The 21,216-nt window shown below is 42.4% G+C and overlaps 1 protein-coding gene across 6 annotated transcripts in view; it reads left to right on the forward strand.

The window, feature by feature from the left end:
• The window catches only part of TBXAS1 (thromboxane A synthase 1), a 253,481-nt gene extending 233,168 nt beyond the window's left edge, over nt 1-20,313 (forward strand). For all 6 annotated transcript variants that reach the window (XM_068142225.1, XM_068142228.1, XM_068142229.1 and 3 more), the window contains 4 exons: nt 12,144-12,232; nt 14,599-14,736; nt 15,657-15,819; nt 16,422-20,313. In XM_068142225.1, the coding sequence (XP_067998326.1) occupies nt 12,144-12,232; nt 14,599-14,736; nt 15,657-15,819; nt 16,422-16,496 (465 nt within the window). In that variant the 3' untranslated portion in view covers nt 16,497-20,313. The remainder of the gene's footprint in view (nt 1-12,143; nt 12,233-14,598; nt 14,737-15,656; nt 15,820-16,421) is intronic.
• Nucleotides 20,314-21,216: the final 903 nt, after the last annotated feature.

Consider the following 21,216-nt stretch of genomic DNA (forward strand, 5'->3'; position numbering starts at 1 on the left):
TATTCACATGAAGTTCACAGTCTTGTAGACTTCTATATTTTTTCTAAAAGGCCAGTGTGATTCTAGCCGAGCACTAGCAGCAGATGGTCAAAGGGCAGGCAGGGATAGCTCGTGGTGCTCTGTAAGTGGAATATTACAAGCATTTTACCATCACACTGGAAGTTGCTGGTATTTGTTTTGTATCCTCTCAAATCACTGAAGTCAGGTGCATAACCAGAATCTCATCTTTCATTACTAAAACAAAAAACAGTGCATAAATAAAGGGGGAAAGGGTTTCTAATTGAAAAGGTGAGCCTGAAATCATGAATCACAGTTCAAAAGCCAGAAGGCAAATGAAGTTAAAAATACTATTATTTGTCATAAATCTCATGTGGTTTCCAGACAGTTTTTAAATATGTAGGGGCCTCTCTCATAATGTTTCAATGATTTGGGTTGATAACATTAGCTGTTCCTCTCTGTGTGATAGGCCATTTACAGGAAGCCTATAACTGTGCTCTGTCTTTGTAGTCTTAGAAAATCCCTCCCCACAAACTATCCCCTCTATAGGTTTCTATAGATCTTTGTGCCAGAATTCATGCTCAAAAGGGCAAAGGATACCATCTTTTATCTGATATTTTATATGGTCAAAATTGCTAGTGAACACCTTGCAGAATACTATGGTTTATGGCTTCACAATGCTCTTTCATCCTGAGTGATTCATCAAATGTGTCACTTTGTGGGTGCCACCTTTGTGTCTCACTGGCAATCTGGATCAAGTGGCCTTCATGTCAGGGCTGGCTCAAATACAGGTAGGTACCACCATGTTGGCCAGGTTCCCCTTCACCTCAGAGCTTTTGCAACTTGGTGCAGAACAGAACAAAGGATAAAGTACTGAGTATTGAAGTGGTATGGCTGTAAATAAAATGGCAGCACAGAGATGAGGTGTGGGGAATTGTAAAAGTAAGGCTATCATTGGAAATACAGAGAAGTAAATGAACGAGGTGGCCAGGCACCAAGACAGAAAAGAGTAAGGTTTAAGAAGCAAAAATATGCTTGAGAAGCAACAGAGAAAAAACAGCAAATTGGTCTTCACACCAGGATCATTATGGGACTGTGAAGTAATAAATAAATAAAGGCCAAAGCAGCTTACTCATAAAGCAGAAGAAATCATGAGCAATACTTTCCATTTGCTTTCCCTGTAAAGTCTTATATCATCCTAAAACATGCTAGAGATGACCTTGTTCAAATTACAGCTGAATTCTTTATTTTCTCACTGCTGACCCTGTGACTTTATCCTGCAGCTTTCTAAGTTGTGCCTTCCCCACCCCCCATGTACTTATGAGGGAAAATGATTCAGTATATGGGGAAGGGCTTATTGGGAAGTGCAGCTACTTGGGGAGCACTGGCAGTGTTCTCCAACTGCAGTGTTCCCCAAGTGGCTGCACTTCCCAGGCTCCATCCTCAGCTGGTGCAAATTGGCACAGGTTCTCTGCACCGTGACTGAGGTCTGTGCTAAAGGAAACCACAAAAGATATGCCCCCCTGAACAGAATACTCTTCTTTATACTCTCTTCTCCAATATGCATCTTTAAACATTAGAAAGACCCAGGTCTCAATTTCTACTCTTGTCTTCACTTGAGGTTTTGTGGATCACTTGGACACTGATTATTGTAGAAAAATTCCAGATAAAAAATTAAACTTTAGTTTTTTTTCCTTCCTGGGATTAAGGATAAGAAAACTCTCCTGGGGGATGTCCCAGTGGAGTTTTCCACTGGCTTTTATTTTTGATTGGAAATGCTCCTATGATTTGGGTACAGTTTAAGTGTTGTTACAGAGGTCCAGTTGGCCCTCAAATAACCTACTGTGCCTATCAGTGTAATCAGGACCAAGCCATTGTGTGAAGTAAATCATAAACAGATGGACAGCCAAACCATGCTGCTCTACAAAGGGCAGAGGAAAGCAAAAACACAAAACAGTGCCAGAACATGACACCATGATGGCTTCACTAAATCTAAGCATGAACAGGCTTAGGGAAATGTCTGTATTCCCAGATGGAGAAGAGATAGAGTAAGCAAAGGAAAGGAAAGCAATCCTTGAATAGGCATCTGTCAGCATTCGTCACAGACAGCTTTATCTGAACATCTACAGACATTTGTCGTAGGATAGTGTCAGGGTAGCAAACACCCCTGCTCACAGCCAGCTCTCCCCTGAGCCTGGAGTAGTGGGTTTTGGACTGGCAAGTAGGTGTCTTTTTTTTAAAGATCCTCTTCATGCATTGGAGAGGCAAAACACAAAAGGTCTTTCAAGTGCTATCAAGCATTTTTATATACCAATTTTAAATCACTTTGTTGTACCCAAAGCAGTTGGCACTTTCCAGAGGGAGCCGAAGAAGAAAAGGCATTGAGTGGCTTTGGTCAGAAAATAAGTTTCCCCCCTTCTTTCTTCATTTTCCATATTTTCTGTTAAAACATGAAAAGTTTCAACAGGACCAAACTTTTCTGTCATGTCTTGGAGAAAGGCCATGTGCTAAAATTTGGAGCTAGGCCTGGATGTGGCATTAACCTGTGGATTCTACCTGTATTATGTAGGAGGTGCTGAAGTCTACAGCAAGGACTTGGAACTCTGATGCCAGAAAAGCTTCTGTGCTTTTAGTACCATCACTTTTTCAAGGATAGACTGAGCCCTGAGTTATGATCTTGACAGCTAAACACAAACAAAGCTCCTTTTTGTTGAAGACACATGTAAATGTCATGCAATGGACTTGTTTCCTTTTTGGTCATTTTAGGTCTATGCATTTGGAGCAGTATTTGGCTATTTACTCACAGGAGAGTCATGGGTTGAGTTGAATCTCTTGCTGTTATTCATACCATACTGCAGTCATGCCAGCTTCAAAAGTCAAAGTGTTAGCTGGAGAAAAGTATTATGGGACTTAGCTTTTGGATTATAACATGGGAGGCTTCCTGTCCTGGTTGCTGCCTCTGGGTTCCATTTTTTTTGGGTGTTGTCTCTTCCACTGTGTTGGCAGCAGGACAAGGAGAGATGGGAGCATAGTTTTCTGGCTTGGGTTTTTGGCTTGCTTGCTTCTGCCTTGTGCTGTGCTTTTTCTGCAGATAGGTTAAGGTAATTATGCATTTTGTACTATGATTATCTGATTTTGCTCAGTAAATCTATTCTTATCTCACTTTTTTTTATGTGTTTCTCAATTGCAAGCGTTTTTTTTGTGCTACTTTATGATTTAAACCATTAAAGGGAGTCACACTGAGGCTATTTATGAAGGCTAGAGTTGGTGGGTGCTCAACTCTTAAGGCTGCAAATTGTTTGCCTTAGTCTTCAGAAGCTCTGCTGGGCCCTTGTATAAAGGGAGGGAGTATTTACCAGGAGCATCTCACACATGCATTTGGAAGATGACCAATTAATTAATGTTTGCCAAATGCTTTTCAGGCCTCAGGGGGAAAAACAGCTATGGAAAGGCAAAGTTTTATTATTGTTGTACTGTACCTAATGCACATAAAATGTTTTCAAAGCATCAGGCACCATTTCAAGGTTATATGGTATTAAAACTGACCTGCCTTTGTCAGAGCAAATAATAATTACACTGATTGATGGGGAATCTTGCAGGTTTTTTGCTGTGAATGTTTGCCTGTTTACTAATTCAGAGAATGTCTCACCCAGCAACTGCTGAAGCAAATGACTTCAGCAGCCATTGGCTCAAGCCCATACTTAAGTATCTGCAGAAGGGCAAATTACTGAAGTGATTTATTTTGTGTAAAGCTCTGCTCTCCTTGTAAGATGGACTATGATCTCTGGGGGATATTTCCCCAAACTGCATACTTGGACTTGATTCACCTCTTGGTCCCTAAGGCTTCAAGCATATGAGGCCATAGAGATGAGGAACAACTGAAGAGGACCTCACCTCTATTTGCAGCATGAAAATTTATGCTGATGCCTTTTAATATGAATGTAACATGAGGAAATGAACATTTTATTTAACTAAACACATGGACCTTTTATAGGCAAGGCCCTAATTTAAAGTACTTTCACCTCCATACAGAAAATACGAGCTGGAGCAGGAATGATTAAATGAAATCATCTGGCTCTTGTCTGATACCATGAGTGTCTGCTGAGATGGGGAAAAAAAGCCCCCTTTATTCCTGTAGATCTGCAGCAACCACCAAGCAACATTATAGCAGGAAAGATGAAGTCTTGCACGAACTTCAGTGCTTAATGTGCTTTGGACTGGTGACATGCCCTTTGGACAGACCTACCCCAGTTTTATAATACTCTTTCTCAGTCTTTTGGGCCTCTGGCAGCCTTTTCTCCTGTTCAATTTCCTCCTTGCCTCCCTCCCACTGGGATCCTTCACCATTCAGCATTTCTGCCACCCAAGTAGAAATTTTGATTGTGTCAGACAAGTGTAGAAAGAGACTTCTGAGCCTTGGTGGGCTGAGGAGAAAACTGAGGGAGGGGTTTCCTGGGGGCTGAGTGGCTTTTAAGGAGGTGAGAAATGGATAATCTGTGTGCTTGTGATGGGTGTAGCCTGCTGCAATGCATAGCCAGGAACGACATCATATCTGTGAATAGCTAGAGTGAGGTACACTTTGCAGGTAGGAAGCCACTTCTGGAGAGGAGCTACCCTTCTCCAAAGTTAAAAAAAAACAAGGAGGAGTATTTGTGTTTTAAAAGCTGCTTGGCCAGGCACTATTGGCACACTGGGGACGTGCCCCTTCCCAAGCTCCTAGCTACCTCCAAGTTGTTTATTCACTTTTAGTTTAAGAGCACCCACTTCTCTTGCAGAGGAATGTGGAACTAGGTGAGGTTTACAAATTTACAGAACCAAGATTGAAACAGATTTTTTTTCTCCTTTCTTCTTGTTTGTAGCTCACCTGATGAAGTGTTTCCTTAGTGATTTTCTTTTTTCCTGCCCTTCTTTTCCCCAGATGTTCTCCCTGATGGCACTCATTCTGTTCTTGCCAATCACCATGTGTCAGCAGTAATGTAGATGGAAGATAATTTCTGGGTGTTTTGGTTGCAGCTTGTTTGTTTATCTGTTTGGTTCAGGGACACTAGTTTTAGGAAGTGTTTTTCTCTCACAGAAGTTTCCTCGTGAACAGTGATGCTATGAAGACATTGCAAAAGCTGCTGGAGGTAGTGCAGGTCTGTCTTCTGCCCGGAGCCTTTCATTCAAAAAAGCAAACTAACATTAAAGAGAGTTGACTTTGGTGTAACCTTAGACTTTCTGGCTCTTTCCCCAGCACTACTGGGCACATACGTAGAACCACATTTTCCTCTTCCATACATTGACACAACCCCAGGGAATTGCATGGATTTGCACCAAAGTAATAGAGGGAATGTGACTGCAAGATCTGCATGTAGTGTGGTTACCAGTGCATAACTGGTGCTCCAGCCTTTCCCACCACCTCTGAATTTGGCCTGCAAGTCGGCACTGCCTCTGCCTCTGCTCACACGGCTTGCATGGCAATGAGCCCAGTGTGAGGGGATCGTGAAGGGTGGAGGTAAAGGAAGTGTGATGGTGACTGGCAGGTGTTTTCAACAAAAAGCTGTACTACCAAATTTATTTGGCATGCACAGTCTTTAGGAGGGGTCAGGAGGTGGTTGAGAGGTTTGAGGAGCTTAATGCTGTGAAGCCTGGGAAGTGCCTCAGTGAACAAAATAATGCTCCCAAACTCAGTAAACATTCACCAGTGGTGGAAGTGAGTGCCTGCTTGCTATATTTCTATTTGAATGACAAGCCAAGCAGATGCTAGATATGGCAGGTAACCCACATGGAATAAAGAAATGAAGGGAAAGCTTGGGAGTACATGTTTTGCATAGTCTTTGCTTGCATCTGGAGAAAGAAGTATGATGAGAGGAAGATAAGGGATTGGTTTAATGTTCATTTCTGAGAGTTTGTGAGAAGACACAATGCTGCTGCTGCTGAGGCTTTAATGCTACCAAGGTATGCTGTAAGGATTCAAGAGGAAAGGTACTAGGCAGCTTAGGAAGCCATTTGCTGCTGTCTCTTAATCTGAAAATCAGGCTTGTTGACATACTTTTCATTCCTGAACCTTGTTCTCAATTCTGTAGTCAAGAACAAAATATTTGTTAGGAAATACCCTTCTGTAGGCCTTTGTCACTGGAAATGGCCAACAGACACTTGGTGATTTTCGGTATACTCTTTGCTATCTTAAGGCACAGTATCTTAAAGCAGCACCTTCTGCCATGACCTGCCTTCTGGGGCAAGTGGAGCCCCATGGTCCCGGTTCCCCATGGCAAGATACGGTTCTACCTGATGCCATGCCTTGGACAGATATCGCGACTTGCACTGAGATAACAAATATTACTGTGAAGTATTTCTCCTTAGAATTCCATCTACCTATGTTTTGAAGTTATATATCCATAGATTTTAATTGCTAGGAAATGGGGGAAAATGTGTTGTTTAGTTTTATTAATTATTTTTTTATCTAGTGTTTGATATCTTTCACTTGATACCTGCTTAGTTGGTATTGTTTGTGCCTTGTTTGCTCTCTGAGACAATTAGCATCTTCAGCTCTGAGTTGGGAATGCAAGAGCATTGTTGTCTCCTAGCCTTGGATGAGAGGCTGAGGGAGCTGGGATTGCTTAGCCTGGAGAGGAGGAAACTCAGGGGTGACCTTCTTGCTCTCTACAACTACCTGAAGGGAGGTTGTAGACAGGCAGAGGTTGGTCTCTTCTCCCAGGCAGCCAGTACCAGAACAAGAGGACACAGTCTCAGGCTGTGCCAGGGGAGGTTTAGGTTGGATGTTAGGAAGAAGTTCTACACAGAGAGAGTGATTGCCCATTGGAATGGGCTGCCTGGGGAGGTGGTGGAGTCGCCGTCGTTGGAGGTTTTCAGGAGGAGACTTGATGGGGTGCTTGGTGCCATGGGTTAGTTGTTTAGGTGGGTTGGATTGGTTGATAGGTTGGACACGATGATCTTGAAGGTCTCTTCCAACCTGGTTTATTCTATGACTATTCTATGACTGCATTTGGCTGGACCACAGACAGCAGAGAGAAAGATTTTGCTGCAAGTATTACATGAGGACTGCCTTTTTTTTTTGGGGGGGGGGGGGACGGGAGGGTGGTGTTCAAGTTCTAAAGATAAAGCCAAGAAATTTTACTTCATTGGCTTTGTCCCTGTTTCACTGCCTGACATTGTAGGGAGGTTTTCGTTTGGTGCTTTACAGGTTTTCCAGCGTGTTATTGTGGAAGCAGTAAAACATGAAGCAGCTTTCTTTAAGCAAGTTAGGGGTATGTGCTTGTTGAACCACCTCACCCCTTTTTTTATTGATCTACATTTTGAGTGCTGTCCTGTCTCTAACATTTCCTTTATTGCTGTGGTTGTTAGTGAGGTTGTCATGGGACAAGCCTAACATGACATAGTTTTCTTGCATTTCTTCCTCCTCTCCCAGGCTGAGCATAGCATGCAGCTTCCAGCTTTGTTAGGGAACAAGCAGCTCCCAGATGTGAACAGTGAGAGGTCAAACCCCCAGGTGGATTCTTTCATCTGTCAACTGATTTTGATCCATTTGATCAAGAAACATTATTGACCTGTTTGTGAATTCTAGCTGTGGCTATGGTCTAAATAGAAATTTTGGCAATTTGAAAGAATAGAATAGAATAGAATAGAATAGAATAGAATAGAATAGACCAGGTTTGAAGAGACCTTCGAGATCATCGCATCCAACCTATCATCCAACCCACCTAATCAACTAAACCATGCAACCAAGCACCCTATCAAGTCTCCTTCTAAACACCTCCAATGATGGTGACTCCACCACCTCCCCGGGCAGCCCATTCCAATGGGCAATTGCTCTCTCTGCGTAGAATTTCTTCCTAACCTCCAGCCTAAACCTCCCCTGGCACAGCTTGAGACTGTGTCCTCTTGTTCTGGTGCTGGTTGCATGGGAGAAGAGACCAACCTCCACCTGTCTACAACCTCCCTTCAGGGAAGAGGGGGTGTGAGAGCCACTGGGGGTGATGCTGATTTGTTTTAAACTCACCATATCCTATTCTGATCCAAAGCCTACATTTCTGAGGCGAGCCAATGCAGGCTGTGTAGTCATGCGTACACAGATAACTTACGGGTTTGCATCTGCACTTAAGCAGGTCTACATGCCATCTTTCTGACATGGACTTTGGCACAGTCACACCTGTCTGTGAGGCATTTGATTTGGACTGCAGTTTCTCAGAAGCCACAGCCGGTTCAGTCTCAGGCCATGACTCAGCAGCACTAGTTATGAGGAATGTGGTTTCTGCAGGCTTTGCTGCTTCCAAATTGATTTCAGGTGCATGTCACACTCTGTCAGCTACACAAAATTCTCCCTGGTTTTTTTTTTTTCCGTTTCTGGCTGCTGAGCACTACCAGACCATGACCAATAGGATAAGTGGAAATCTCTTATTCACTGATGTGTACTTGGATCACCATTCCCAAACCAGAGATGGTAGAGTAGGATCTGTGCCTCACTCATCAGCTGCATTGGGGAAAAGTTAGTATCTCATCTTAAACTGTCACTGAAGATGGGTTTATGCTGGACGTTGTACGGAAGGAACTGAGGTGTGGAACTGAGGTGCAGGCATAAGTTCCCTTCTGCTGACTTGGCTTTGGTGGCACTAGCCAGTGCCAGCAAAGAGGAGTGAGCAACTGGGAGTAGTAACATCTCAAACTGCAGCAGAAAGATTGGCCAGACCCCTTCTGTCAGCACTTGGATTCCCTTGGTGTTCATTGACAAATTAAAAGTTAACTGAGGATGCTGGCAAAAAATAGGTTTCCCTGCCTAGAAAATGCTGAGACCAATGCTAAAAAGCAGAGGTGGATCTGAAGGCAGCTATCTTTCTTGGAATTTATACAGAGATTAAAACACACATCATCCTTCTAGCACATAGGCAATTTTATAATCACTGCTGGTATTTCACCTCAGGGTATTCTGCAGGGTGAAGAAATCATTTTACACCTTTTCCTAGAGAATAGAGGCCTGGGATTTTCAATCAGTCATAAGGGAGAGTTCGTGGCCAATCCAGATGCACTCTCGACCTCAGAAGTAATTGAATGGTCTGGGATAGGTGAGGGTGTACCACCACACCTTGGAGATCAAGCAGGGGAAACATGCATGGAGAGAAACGCCACAAGATGTTACATGGACATTTCACTTCCACTTCAACAGGAAAAGATGCCGCGAGGCTGTGCAAAGCATAAGACAAGCTGCTATTCAAAGCAGGGGTTGCAAAATTAAAATACAGGATGTTTTATTACATGCAATGTGGTGCCTCCTCCCCACGTCTCTACTTGTTACAGAAAGGAATCTCTTTCTAAATGAAAAAACAATCCTGAGTAAGGAGGTTAAAGTGGCATCTTTGAACAAAAAAAAAAGAGCATATTTAAGTTCCTTTGAAATGTGCTTGGCTCAAGGAATATTTTGAAGAGAGGGAGTGGATAAACAAGTGGAAAATATTTGCTTTGAAAGGGAAAAATAAGCAACAAACTGTCCTTCCTAAATAGAGGTACTTAGCTAGTGTGTGCTTTACACAGCCATAGGTCAGACCTTGCAAACAACTACTAAATTAGGTCCAGCTACTCTGATGCTAAAAGCATGGAAATGCCAATAATTAGGTTGTATCAGATGTAGGAAATGACTGATGTGTCTGCCATGCTCATGATATCAGAGTTCACTGTGCTGCCATTTGACTGACCTCTTTTTCTTTATGTAAGCAAAAGGAATTTTCTTCTAAGCTGGTTTTGCACCTTTGTTTTGTTTTCTGAACTGCTAATCCCCTGAAGGTACAGAAGCTATTTGAAAGAGCAAATCAAAGCCCCATAATTTAGTGTTATATTATTTGTTGATGTATGGTTTGATTTAGCGGCTACTTATTATATCAGGTTACCATATAATTATCTTAATTATTGACTCCAGAAGTAAGTAGAGGGATTATGAGAGAGACAGGAAGGCCCAGTGGAAAGAGCATGGCTCAGAGAACTGAACACATCACAGCATGCTCTTGGTTCCACCACTCATTTATTGTGAGCCTGAACTCTTCCCTCAGCCAGCCTGGCCACGAAATCAGGAAGGGTTGCAGAGACAGGACTCAGATGCTGGTCTGGGATTCAGAGAAATGCAAGAGAGGAGTATAGAAAGGCCAGAGGAAAGTTCTGAAAGAAAGATGTAAGATTAGCAGACAAAAACTGAATGCACACCACAGCACGCATTTGCATCAAAGTGTGGAACACCTGTGTGGTCATGGAGAAGGGAAATTTTGACATAAAGGCCTGAAATCTGAGTCCAATCATTGTTCATTTCCTGCCTCTGCTACTGATTTCCCATGTGAAATCAGGTAGCTCTTGGATCCCTTTCTGCAAAACAAGGTTGATAAAATCATCCTTCTGTCTTTGGTTTTTGCTAGTCAAATTACTGGAGCACGGCTCTTCACACAGCCTCCAGCCATGGTTATCATGGCAGTGTGGCCATTTGTGGCTCTTATTCTCCTAGTCCATCTGATAACCATCGACCTAAGCCAAAAGTTTGAGTTAAGAGGTGCTACTGTGATACAAAACCAACTGATGGTGCAGTCTAAACTTCCTGCATTGGCAGTATTTTACATATACTGATAAAATACTTCAACTACTGACAAACAGCTTTTCCCCTAAGAGAGGAGCAGACACACTGGTTCTGCTCAGTCTGTGCAGACTACTTTCCCTGGTTTTGCTTCTTCTTTTCTTCCCTCCCCCCCACCCCTTTTTTTTTTAACCCTGAGCCAGAAAAATGAGATAATAGAATGTATCTATTTCCTCCCTAGAAAAGATCAGTTAATCTGAAATGGTGCACGGTGGCTTAGTGCTGAATAAGTAGGATCCCCTAATCCAGCAAGGTATCCTCGTTCTATTGTACGCCTTTTCTGCATACCATCTGGAGTTGTTCTCTGCTTAGTATTTTCAGTATGTACCATATGTTTTTGCATGAAAATTCAATAAAATATGCATTATACATGAAAAGTGCTGTAGTAAATAAAGGAAAGATAGAATCCAGTCCCCTTTGTGAACGGCAGGGGCCCCAAATCTTCATAAAAGGTTTAGTCTAGTCTGACGTCTGTGCTTTTCTCCAATTTAGTCTGTGTCAGTCTTTAGGAGATTCTCTAATTTAAAACAAAACTCTGCTTTCCTGACGATGCTCTTAAGTGTACTTTGGCTGCCCTCTGCTGAGAACACTGAGTAAGACAGGGAAAATATCCTTTTCTGAGGCGGATAACAGTGGGAGAAATTCCCTGTTCATCCATGAGCCGAGTTGTATCAATGCTGCTGGCAGCTGTCTGCATTACGGTGTCTCTTGCTGTCTGTTTGCTGCTTGGGCAAAGTCCTCTGACCTACAGCCTTGTTTGGCATTTAATGCTCATCACTTGTTAGCAAGAGCTGGTGGTTTTGTAGACGTGAAACTGTGGGCTCCAGGGTGGCCTGCCGTGCAAAATTAAGGGGCATTACACAATGGGTGACCATAGGAGGAAACGGGTTTCTCTCCCCAGGCATTATTGGAGTCCTGCTGGGTGGGATTTGAGGTATACCTCATCCCTCTTTACTCAGCAGACCAATTCGCTGCTGCATGCTGTTCCTCACTGGGGTGCTGGGTTTATCCAGCGCTGTCTCCCACCCCTCTGTTAGGCATTACAGCACTAGGACTTGGCTCTATTTCTATAACTAACTGAGAAGGGGGAAAGGGTTTTCTCCACAACCCTCAAGAATCACTGAAGGCCTTGCTGTTTCTTGTGAACAAAATGTTCCTGCTTTGTCTTGCTGTTGTTTTGGGGAAGAAACAAGGGTCTTGTGTATATTTTTGTGCACGTATAAAACAATAGCTTTTCTGTAGCTATTAATGCTCTCCGTAATGCCTTGTTTTTAATACTTCCTAGCAAGTAGATTTATTATTATATCTTCAGCTGGGCTGCGCACCAAAGCATTTTGATGATGAAAGGAATGTTATACACACATTTAATTACTGCCCACATTTTTGTATAATTTTAACATTTACTGTTTTAGATGAGACATCGAGTTCTTCTGCAGGAAAAATGCCCAGTAAAAATTAGATGATTTTAAAGCTAATCTGAGATGAGTTTGGCACTTAAATGTGAGAAAATGTAATTGTTCCTTTCTTCCTGCCTTTTCAGATGGTTCCTGATTGCCAAAACATACAAGAACTCCCTTACCTGGATATGGTGATTGCAGAAACATTACGCATGTACCCACCTGCATTCAGGTAATTTTTTTCCTCTCTTCTGATTCCACTAGCTCTGTGAAGCGGACATCTGCTGATGGAAGACCAATGTGCCCTTGGTCTCTGTGCCAACGTCAATACTGCTTGTGCATTTGGAAGATATAGTGTGGCCTATTGAATGAGATCTGGCTAATACTGGTATTAGCAGCCTTTTACTACAGATTGGCCAAGATTAGTTCCTCATTATTCTTCACAATTCCCAAGGTTAGAGGATGGAATCATTTTGCAGCAAGAAAGCCAGGTGGTTCTGCTTCCATACGCCTCACGCTTGGGGCATGTAAAGCAAAGGCCTACCCTAGCCTGTTGGTCATTAGGGCCCTGATCTGTGGAAAGGTTGCACATTCACTAAGCTGTTTTTCACGTGTGCTTCACTTGGAGCCCTACTGTTTTGCACTTGTGTTATAGCAATGTAGCTAAGCTAGTGGCTGCATCCATTACACATTGAAAGTTTTGCCCCAGTTCCCGCAAGACTAGTTTTACCAAGTTATATTGAGTAAATGAAAACAAGGAGGGGAAAATGAGGAGGCTGTTTGAATGTCAAATTTCTAAGTTATCACAAGCCTAAATGCAAATGTTAAGAATGGCACTTTTCAAAATGGTCAGCCAGTTGTGCTGCTTCTCCTGAAGCCTGGGGGGAAATTCAGCTGACTGGAAAGGAGCCAAAATGAAGGTTGTGAGAACCTTTGAAAAATTTACCCCTTGATCGCAAGCACTTTGCAATAAAAAAGCTTGAAATCATATTCTCTTTTATATGATTGGAAGTCAAGCTTTTTGTATGGACATCTACAGGATTGTTCAGAGAGTAAATGTCAAAGATACTTGCTCCTGGATGAGAAGACTGAGCTTCACTACGTTATACATGGTATACAAGTGGAAATTGTTTTCCCAGATAAAGCTTCAGGGATCTTTGAGTTTCAGCTGAAACAATCGATGTTTGTCATATGGTAAACAGAATGAGGATGGAGCAAAGTTGTCCCGAAGTTTCTGTTGGCATTGTCAGTGGTGTTTATTGATCTGGCTTTTACTTTGATGGATGTGGAATGGATAGGACAGCCCAGTGCCTCAGAAAGTTGCTAACTGCCTACAATGAGTGTAATGCTGAGTTAGGGGAAAATTCAGCAGCAGCCAAGCTTGTCATAAAATGGGGTTTCGTTTGATTTGTTTTTAATGAACTTACTAGCCAGAAAACTTTCTTTCCCAGAACTCACATTTCCATTAGCACCAAATTTGTGTATGAGAAGGATGACTTATCAATGTGTTTTCCAGCATGCCAGTGTTTTGTTCCAGGTTTGCAGTTGTTGTTATTCATCTATGAGAAAGAGAGAGATGGGTGACAGTGATGAAAGAATGCATTCCTGTAATGATACCAGACTGACTGCCTTGAAACTGAAGTCTTTGTTCAGCTCTTTAGGTACAATGCAGGGAGCAGCAAAGGGAGCTCCTGCACATTGTCTCACTCCTGTGCTCCCAGCTGGCACCAGGGAATAGCTCCTAGGCTGAGACAGCAGGACGCTTGCCTGGGTCTGGGCTAGTTTGAGGTCTGTAGCAAACCTCCCAAGCACAAAAAATATCTGAATCAGGATCTGCCACCACACATGCACACCCACACAGCATTTTTTACAAGGTTTACAGCCCCAAGCTTGTCTTTGGCAGGCTGCTTTTCTCAGTCTTCTTGTCACGATGAGGTTCCTAAGGACAGTCCTACTCTGTCACCTGTCACCACAGGGTGGGAGGAAACTGGAGGTTTCTCTTGCTAACGTCATGCCTATCTTTGATGAGTGTGTGTGAAATGTACTTTCCCAAGGCTTGTGAATTGATTGTATTTTTGTAGCAGCAGTAGAACATTTAGCCCTAATAAAACCATTCCTTGCCAAGTTCCAGGTACTGTCCCAAGTGTGGGGAAGCTTCTCAGATAAACAAACCCCAAAACTATATTTCATATTTATTTTTTTTCCTAGAAGCCAGCCAGCATACTCTCTCTGCCTGTTACTAGACATGACTGACAAATTTAATCTGCAGTTTTCATTAAAAAAAAAGGGAGTCTGAAGCCAACATTACCAGCAGAATTGCACTTCAACAGTTAACATTTTGGAAAACCATGAACAAAGATGTTTTACTGTGAATAGGGCAAAAGTTAGCCACTTGGGTTGGAACCGTGTGCTTCTAGGTGCAGGTATTCTAACCTGAGGAGACACTAGCATCAGCCAGAGTTGCTGTATTTCTCTACTGGGCAAGTGTTACTCCCAAAATTGCAGGGTCAGTCCAGCTGTAGAGATTGAGTTTTATGGTTCCTTCCTGTGTTTTCACCTTTATTAATCATCTGGGATACATGACACTTGCTGTTGCAGGTTCACTCGGGAAGCAGCTAAAGACTGTGTTGTGCTGGGGCAGCGTATTCCAGCTGGGGCTGTTGTTGAAGTTGCAGTTGGACATCTCCATCAAAACCCTGAGTTCTGGCCAGAGCCTGAGAAGTTCATTCCTGAGAGGTATGTGGAGTAGGGCTTTCCATTCTTAGGTTGAAGTCCTTATTTGGGCCTATTTAGATCAAAGGCCTACCTTCAGTGCTATTTTAAGTGTTAGGGTAGGCACAGCACTCTGGCCTGCTTCTTCACAGCCATGCTCACTGGAAGCAGTATTTCCACCAAGAGAAGCAATAATATAGAAAGGAAAGGAAACAAGAGGCTCATTTCTTTTTGGTTAACCAAGTATTCTACAGCTAGCCAGTTGATACATATCTGCATACAGATTGCCATGTTAATCTGTCTTGGTCTGAAGTACATCAGCTCTAAGAACAGAACTGTGCAATTTCAGTGTTTCCAAGAAGGAACCTGGTCTCTTTGGGCCAAGAGTAGAAATAAGGGCTGCTTCTGAGCTGAATTAAATTACTGAATTGTAATAACTGTCTTTCATAGCCTGTCTAATCCCATGAGATTTCAATTCCACTTGCAAACTTCAAAGAGAAATTCCCATTGCTATGCATTTGTGGTGCACATCAGTGCAGTGCACAGCACTGCTAATTCCAGTTAGTTCATGTTGCAGCCATAAATTCTGTCTTAGCTGTAATCTCTCCCTCACAGACATAAAAGTCTACACAGGCAGTATATCTGCACCTGAAGTTCTCATTCTTCAGAGTGTGTTCATCAAATGAAGGCAATACATTAAAGGTAGATCGGAGGTAATATTTTGTCCTCTCCTGGAATCACCTGCTGACAAAGACTGATGTCCATAAGTCAGTTTTCTGTTTGCTTAAGGGTGTCAGTCCCATCAGGACATGATCTGTGAATAGTCACCTTGACCTGTCCATTTAGACAAATTGACATGATCATCTTTTTAGATGTAAATTAAAAACATGGAATCATGAGCAAAGAGTATTTTTCCAACCCTTTTACATCTTTGCACCTTCTAGGTTTACAGAGGAAGCCAGGAAGGAGCAACATCCCTTTGCATACTTGCCCTTTGGGGCAGGGCCCCGTAGCTGCATTGGCATGAAAATGGGTTTGCTGGAGACAAAAATTACTCTACTGAGGGTTCTGCAGAAGTTTCAATTTAAGACCTGTCCAGAGACTGAGGTTTGTATATGCAGAGGCTTAAAGGCCGCACTTGTCAACTTCAGGGAGTTGACAGTGAATTTATTGATTTAGCTTTGTGATTTCCTCTTCATTTGAGAAAATGCTAGAGCTGCTTCCATAATAAGGAGGGGCAAGAGCCATGGACTGCATATTTAATCAAAATGTGATTTAACCTTTATGATTTTTCCAACAAAACAAACAGTTACACAACTCTGACTTAGTGGGGAGCACTGCAGCCAAAATAGCTTAATTTACGCAGGGTGAGGACAGATGTACATATTTCATGGTACCTCGGCACTTTAGTATATGCCTATTGCTGTATACATTGCACCTGGCACTTAGCAGCTCTAGAGTTTACAGAGTTGATTTCTTTCAGTTCAAATCTACAGTATGCCTGGGCAACCAGTGCCTCAGCCTCTGGCTGTAATTCTATTTAATATTATATGACCACAGCTGACTGTAAAATAACTGCTTTAAAGCTTTTACTGTAATCCTGGTATGCGTTGCTCCTCCAGCACAAGTGCCTGTCTGTGCATAGAGGTGTTATACATACATAAACAAACACATGCAACTGTACATAAGGTGCTCTTTTTTTCTTTCAGATTCCTTTGCAGCTGAAATCAAAAGCCACACTTGGACCAAAAAATGGAGTCTATATTATGCTAGAATCTCGCTAAGAGAAAATGTACATCCTGAAGCCTCCTGGGATGGGGCCCTTTGCTGAGTGATTCACTGGGTGTAATTATGTTTCAAAACCTCAAAAAGAAGTAGGAGCCTAAATCTCAATGATGGTACCTCACTGTCCTCCTGTGGGAGAACCTCTAACCACTTTTTCGAAGGAGATGTAGGCTCAACAATATTTTGGGGGGTTTCCAAATTGCTGTGAATGGTATCTGTAAAGAAGCCCCCCACTTTCACTTGCTTTTCTACATTACACTTTCTTTCACTCATCTTTGAGGATACATTCTTCATGCTCAAGTTCAATAAATGGAGCAGGTGTTAAGCATACTTTCAATTTACAATAGATTTTAATTGGAATTCATTATCTCACACATCCTTCTCATGCACTTGTAAGTCCCTACTCTAGAAAAACCCCAGGAAGCACCACAGTAATAGCAGAAGACCTAGGATCCAGTGATTTTTACCATGAACTCTGCTAAAAAACAAAGCTGAGTCACCTGCACAATGCTTAATGTCTCCCAGTGTCTGTAAAGTTTTTCATGCTTTTAAAGTAATTTGAAATACACTTAGATTACCAATTTGCACTTGGCATGTTGCATCCACATGACTGAAGAGGAATTAAGAGTTCCTCCGCTTACCAGTTAAGTTCCAGTAGCTAAGACCTAATAAATGAGGTGACAGCCAATTTGCTGTTGGAAAGGTGGAGAAAAGAAAATGCAAAGCAGGAGCACTTTCTTTAAGGGTAATCAGAAGGTGTTGCTACAACATCTGCTTCATGTTGAGGGCTTTCCTTTCCAAGCATTTCAGTTGGCACCACCCTCATCTATCTTATTGACTCGAGGAAATTGAGCTCTGCATGCACTAAAGCCAATGGCAAGGGAGTTGGATCCAGAATCATTAGTCCCAGCAGCTCTCTTGATTTCTTAGGTGACCCTGAAGCAAGTCACATCCCAAGTGCCTCACTCCATTCAGGAAGGAGCTTTTCTGATAGCCACCTGCAGCAGTCCATTCAACCTGTATGACTGTGCACATGTCTTCACAGCCAAAGCAGCAATACACTTCCACTCTTCATATTCCCTCCAACCCTTTTCTACTCCTCTACAAAGGTCTTCAATCACCACACTGCTAGTGGAGCATGACGCAGATCAACTGACCAGGAAAGAAAAATAATTGCCTTTAATGGGCACCACAAACTGGTTTATTGTGCAACAATACCATAAGAAGGAATGCTCTCAGTCTCAAGGTCCTTTTATTCTAAATATTATTATAAACACCAAAAAATCTTCGGGTACCATAAAAATAGGGAAGCACTTTTTTTGGTTCTTTGCAAGTCTTGATCTTCTGCCTGGGGTTTCTGAGCTTTCCTTCAGCAAGCTCCTTTGGCTGCCTTCTTCTCACATGCTGCCTTAGCACTGATCAGATTGCTGTGTTTTGCTCTTGCAAGATTGTCTTTCTCTTTCGTGGGATTATTTGGTTTGGGGTTTTTTTGTGTGTGTGTGTGTTTTATTTGGTTTGTTTTTTTGTTGTTGGGATTTTTGTTGTTTGTTTTTTGGTTTGTTGTTTGGGGGGTTATGCAGGGGTAGGGGTGGGGCAGGTAGGTTGTTTCTGTTTATTTGTTTGTGGGTTTTTTTTAACCAGAGCTGTGCAGGTAGTAGTAGTGAAGTACTGACCTGGTAGTATTTACAATGTTTGTGTTTGTATGGAGCATCTCTGGTATGCTAAACAGAAGTGCTCTGCTACTGACACAAATTGTATGAATTATGGATGGAATGATTGTTATTTATCTGAAAGGCAACATACCCTAGTTTCTACATATTATCCATCATTTTCCTCATGAGAACAGTGTTCTGCCATCTGATTCATTGTACAGCATATGATACAAGTAGCAAAATGTTGAGTGGACCTTGCCTAAAATCTTCTCACCTGCTTGGATAAGCAGGAAGATCATTCCAGTCCAAAGTCAGCTATCAAAGACTTGTTTGCCCCTGCAATTATTCGTTTTTTTTACTGTTTTTCTTCCTTGCATGAACCAGCAGATCATTGTGTGCTTCATTTTTGAGCAAATGCCCCAAGCTTAAACCAAGCTTGTGCCTTTCTTCCATGTGCTTTTTGTGTGGACTGTCCTACAACTTGTCTGAATGCTGTCATATCCTCAGTATTTATCTATGAAAGTGTTGCTGATGTAAAGAGTAGTTCAACAGTGCATATTTCTGTGCCTGAACAAGAGCGTTATCATTTTGAATGTTGACTCCACTGGGAAAGGGAAAAACAAGTTCTTCACTGAGAGAGTCATTAGTTATTGGAATGGGCTGCCCAGGGAGGTGGTGGAGTCACCATCTCCGGAGGTGTTCAAGAGGGGATTGGACGTGGCACTTGGTGCCATGGCTTAGTCCTGAGGTCTGTGGTGACAGGTTGGACTTGATGATCTTTGGAGGTCACTTCCAACCTTGGTGATTCTGTGATTCTGTGAACCCAAGAGTACTGCAGTAACTGCATCTGTGCATCACATCATAGAGGCTTGAAAACTGCACCAAGACTCCTTCCCAGCTGCCCCTAAGTGAACCTGGACAGTGTATGTGAGAGTCTGCACCAGCTTTTGTTTTAAGTGTCCTGCCAAGTTTTCTGGTCAGGATGTATGATCAGTTTTCACCTGTGAGATAGTAGTGATATAGAAAAGAGGTTTTTCTTTTTGCAGCTGTGGGCCAAGTCAGATTTCTGGAAGTGCATCATCCTTTGTTCTACATGCAGGCCTAGCAAGACTGCTACAGAAGATGAGGAGAAAGCTGCCAACTTTCTTGTAATACAAGAAGAGCCCAAATCCATTTCTTTCTTTTAAACAGTGGATGCTGACACAGTCACCAGACAGTGCACAGACATTATACCAGGATACTTTATGATGTTGGTTCTTGCCTTGCTGTGTGAGCTCAGCAACATAGCTAAAGAGCAAGCTGTGCTGAGACAGGCACTCTAGCCTTCTAGGAACACACATTTGCAAAACAGAAACAAAGCAAGACATGAGGCTGACAGCATTGCCCCAAGAGAAACTGGTACTATCATGTTAAGCACTGTTTGTGCACCCATATAGCATGGGCCCAAACTGATCCTGAGCAGAGCTGGGTTTAGGATTCAGAAAACTACTAGAAACCAGAACAAAACAAAAACCAACCAACCAACCAACCAACCAAAAAAAACCCACCAACCAAATCAAACCCATTATTTTTGTAGTTGCAAAACGTGATTTTGTATCTTTATGTTATAGTGACTATTAGCATTTCTGGTACAGCATGCTTCAGTCAACAGCATTTGAGTCTAGGGAGGAACAAGGGAGCTGATTTAAAGTAATATCTCTCCTCAGAACTGCAAGTGTGTTGTCTTGCATTGTTGGGCTGTGGGTTTGTTTAAAATCAGGCATGTCTGTTTGGCAAAAGAGTTTCAGTCATTCTCTGACAGCTGATATGAAGCAAAGGCTGCTTGGTAAAGCTTCTATTAAAAATCATTTTCTGGGACTGTGCAATGATTACAGCAAGCTGTCAGTATAAAAAACCCAAGATGATACTTTTAATGAGACTTCTGATAAAAGAAAACCTTTACTAAACAGTATTCCTAGAAAAACCAGGGCTGGGTGCTAGGAATTATGCTGCACTGATTTGCAAATTTGATCTATTCTTACCTGGCAATGAACTGCAGAATTTTCTCTCTGTGTGTGATGCCTTCTGAAATGACCACCTTCTTCTTCTCCTTTGTGGTTTGTGTCTTGGACACAGCTTCACCTAATTCTTCTGTGCATTTACAGTAATAAACATGCTAAACCAATTTAAAGCTGACATAAAGTGTTTATTTCATTACTTGGTTTGCACTGACATTACTCTTTTTCTGTGAAAGTCTCTAAGATGTTTTCTCCCTGCACAGCTGTCTACTTTCAAGGAGGAAGGACCATTCCCTCAACTGGTAGGACTTTTGCAGGTAGAAATGAATTCATGACCTGACCTGAAACAAGAAGTGCAGGGCAGCTATTCAGGCCCTCGTAAAACAGGTAAACACCAGTAACCCTGGCACAGCCATCCCTCATGGATTTTGCAGTACTTCAAGTAAAGCAGCACTTCTACAACTGCCACTTGCCTGTTGGCTCAAAAGCAGCTCTAAGCAATGATTTCTAAGTAGCAAAGCATAGTTCTTTTCCAAGCACTATACCGAAGATGGTATATGCCACCCACCTAAGTTCTTTTTATCCACTGCCTCTACTTTGCCAGGCTGCAGGTATCCCAACTGGTTGGTGTCCTGCCACTCCTTTGCTAATGCCACTTGACAGGGTTTTGATACTCACATCATATAAAACCAAGGCAGAATACCATGACAGATCTGATTACAGGCAAGACTCATTACATTGTATGGTGGCTGCCAGACAGCTACCCAGCCCAGCAGGTGGGAGGCTGGGGATTCATCAAGTAACATGCTTCACACTGCACTACTGGCACAGCAAAGTCATTTGGTTTCTGCCAGCTTGCCATCTCTTTTATCAGGTTGTTATCAAAAAAAGAAAACAACCTTTACAGCTTATCTTTCTCCTCAGATGGTGTAGCAGTGAAAGAGGCTATTACACTGCTCCTGCCCAGTTTCTTCTCTTCGGTAGCCAAGAGATATCCTCCCCACTCAGAAAAGAGGTTTAATACCAATTTGTTTATAAAGTTTAGATTTAATACAAAAAGCTCTTTAACC

Source organism: Melanerpes formicivorus, unplaced genomic scaffold (assembly GCF_026170545.1).
Source record: "Melanerpes formicivorus ecotype bairdi unplaced genomic scaffold, bMelFor1.0.p_v2 SCAF_8, whole genome shotgun sequence".
Classification (NCBI taxonomy): domain Eukaryota; kingdom Metazoa; phylum Chordata; class Aves; order Piciformes; family Picidae; genus Melanerpes; species Melanerpes formicivorus.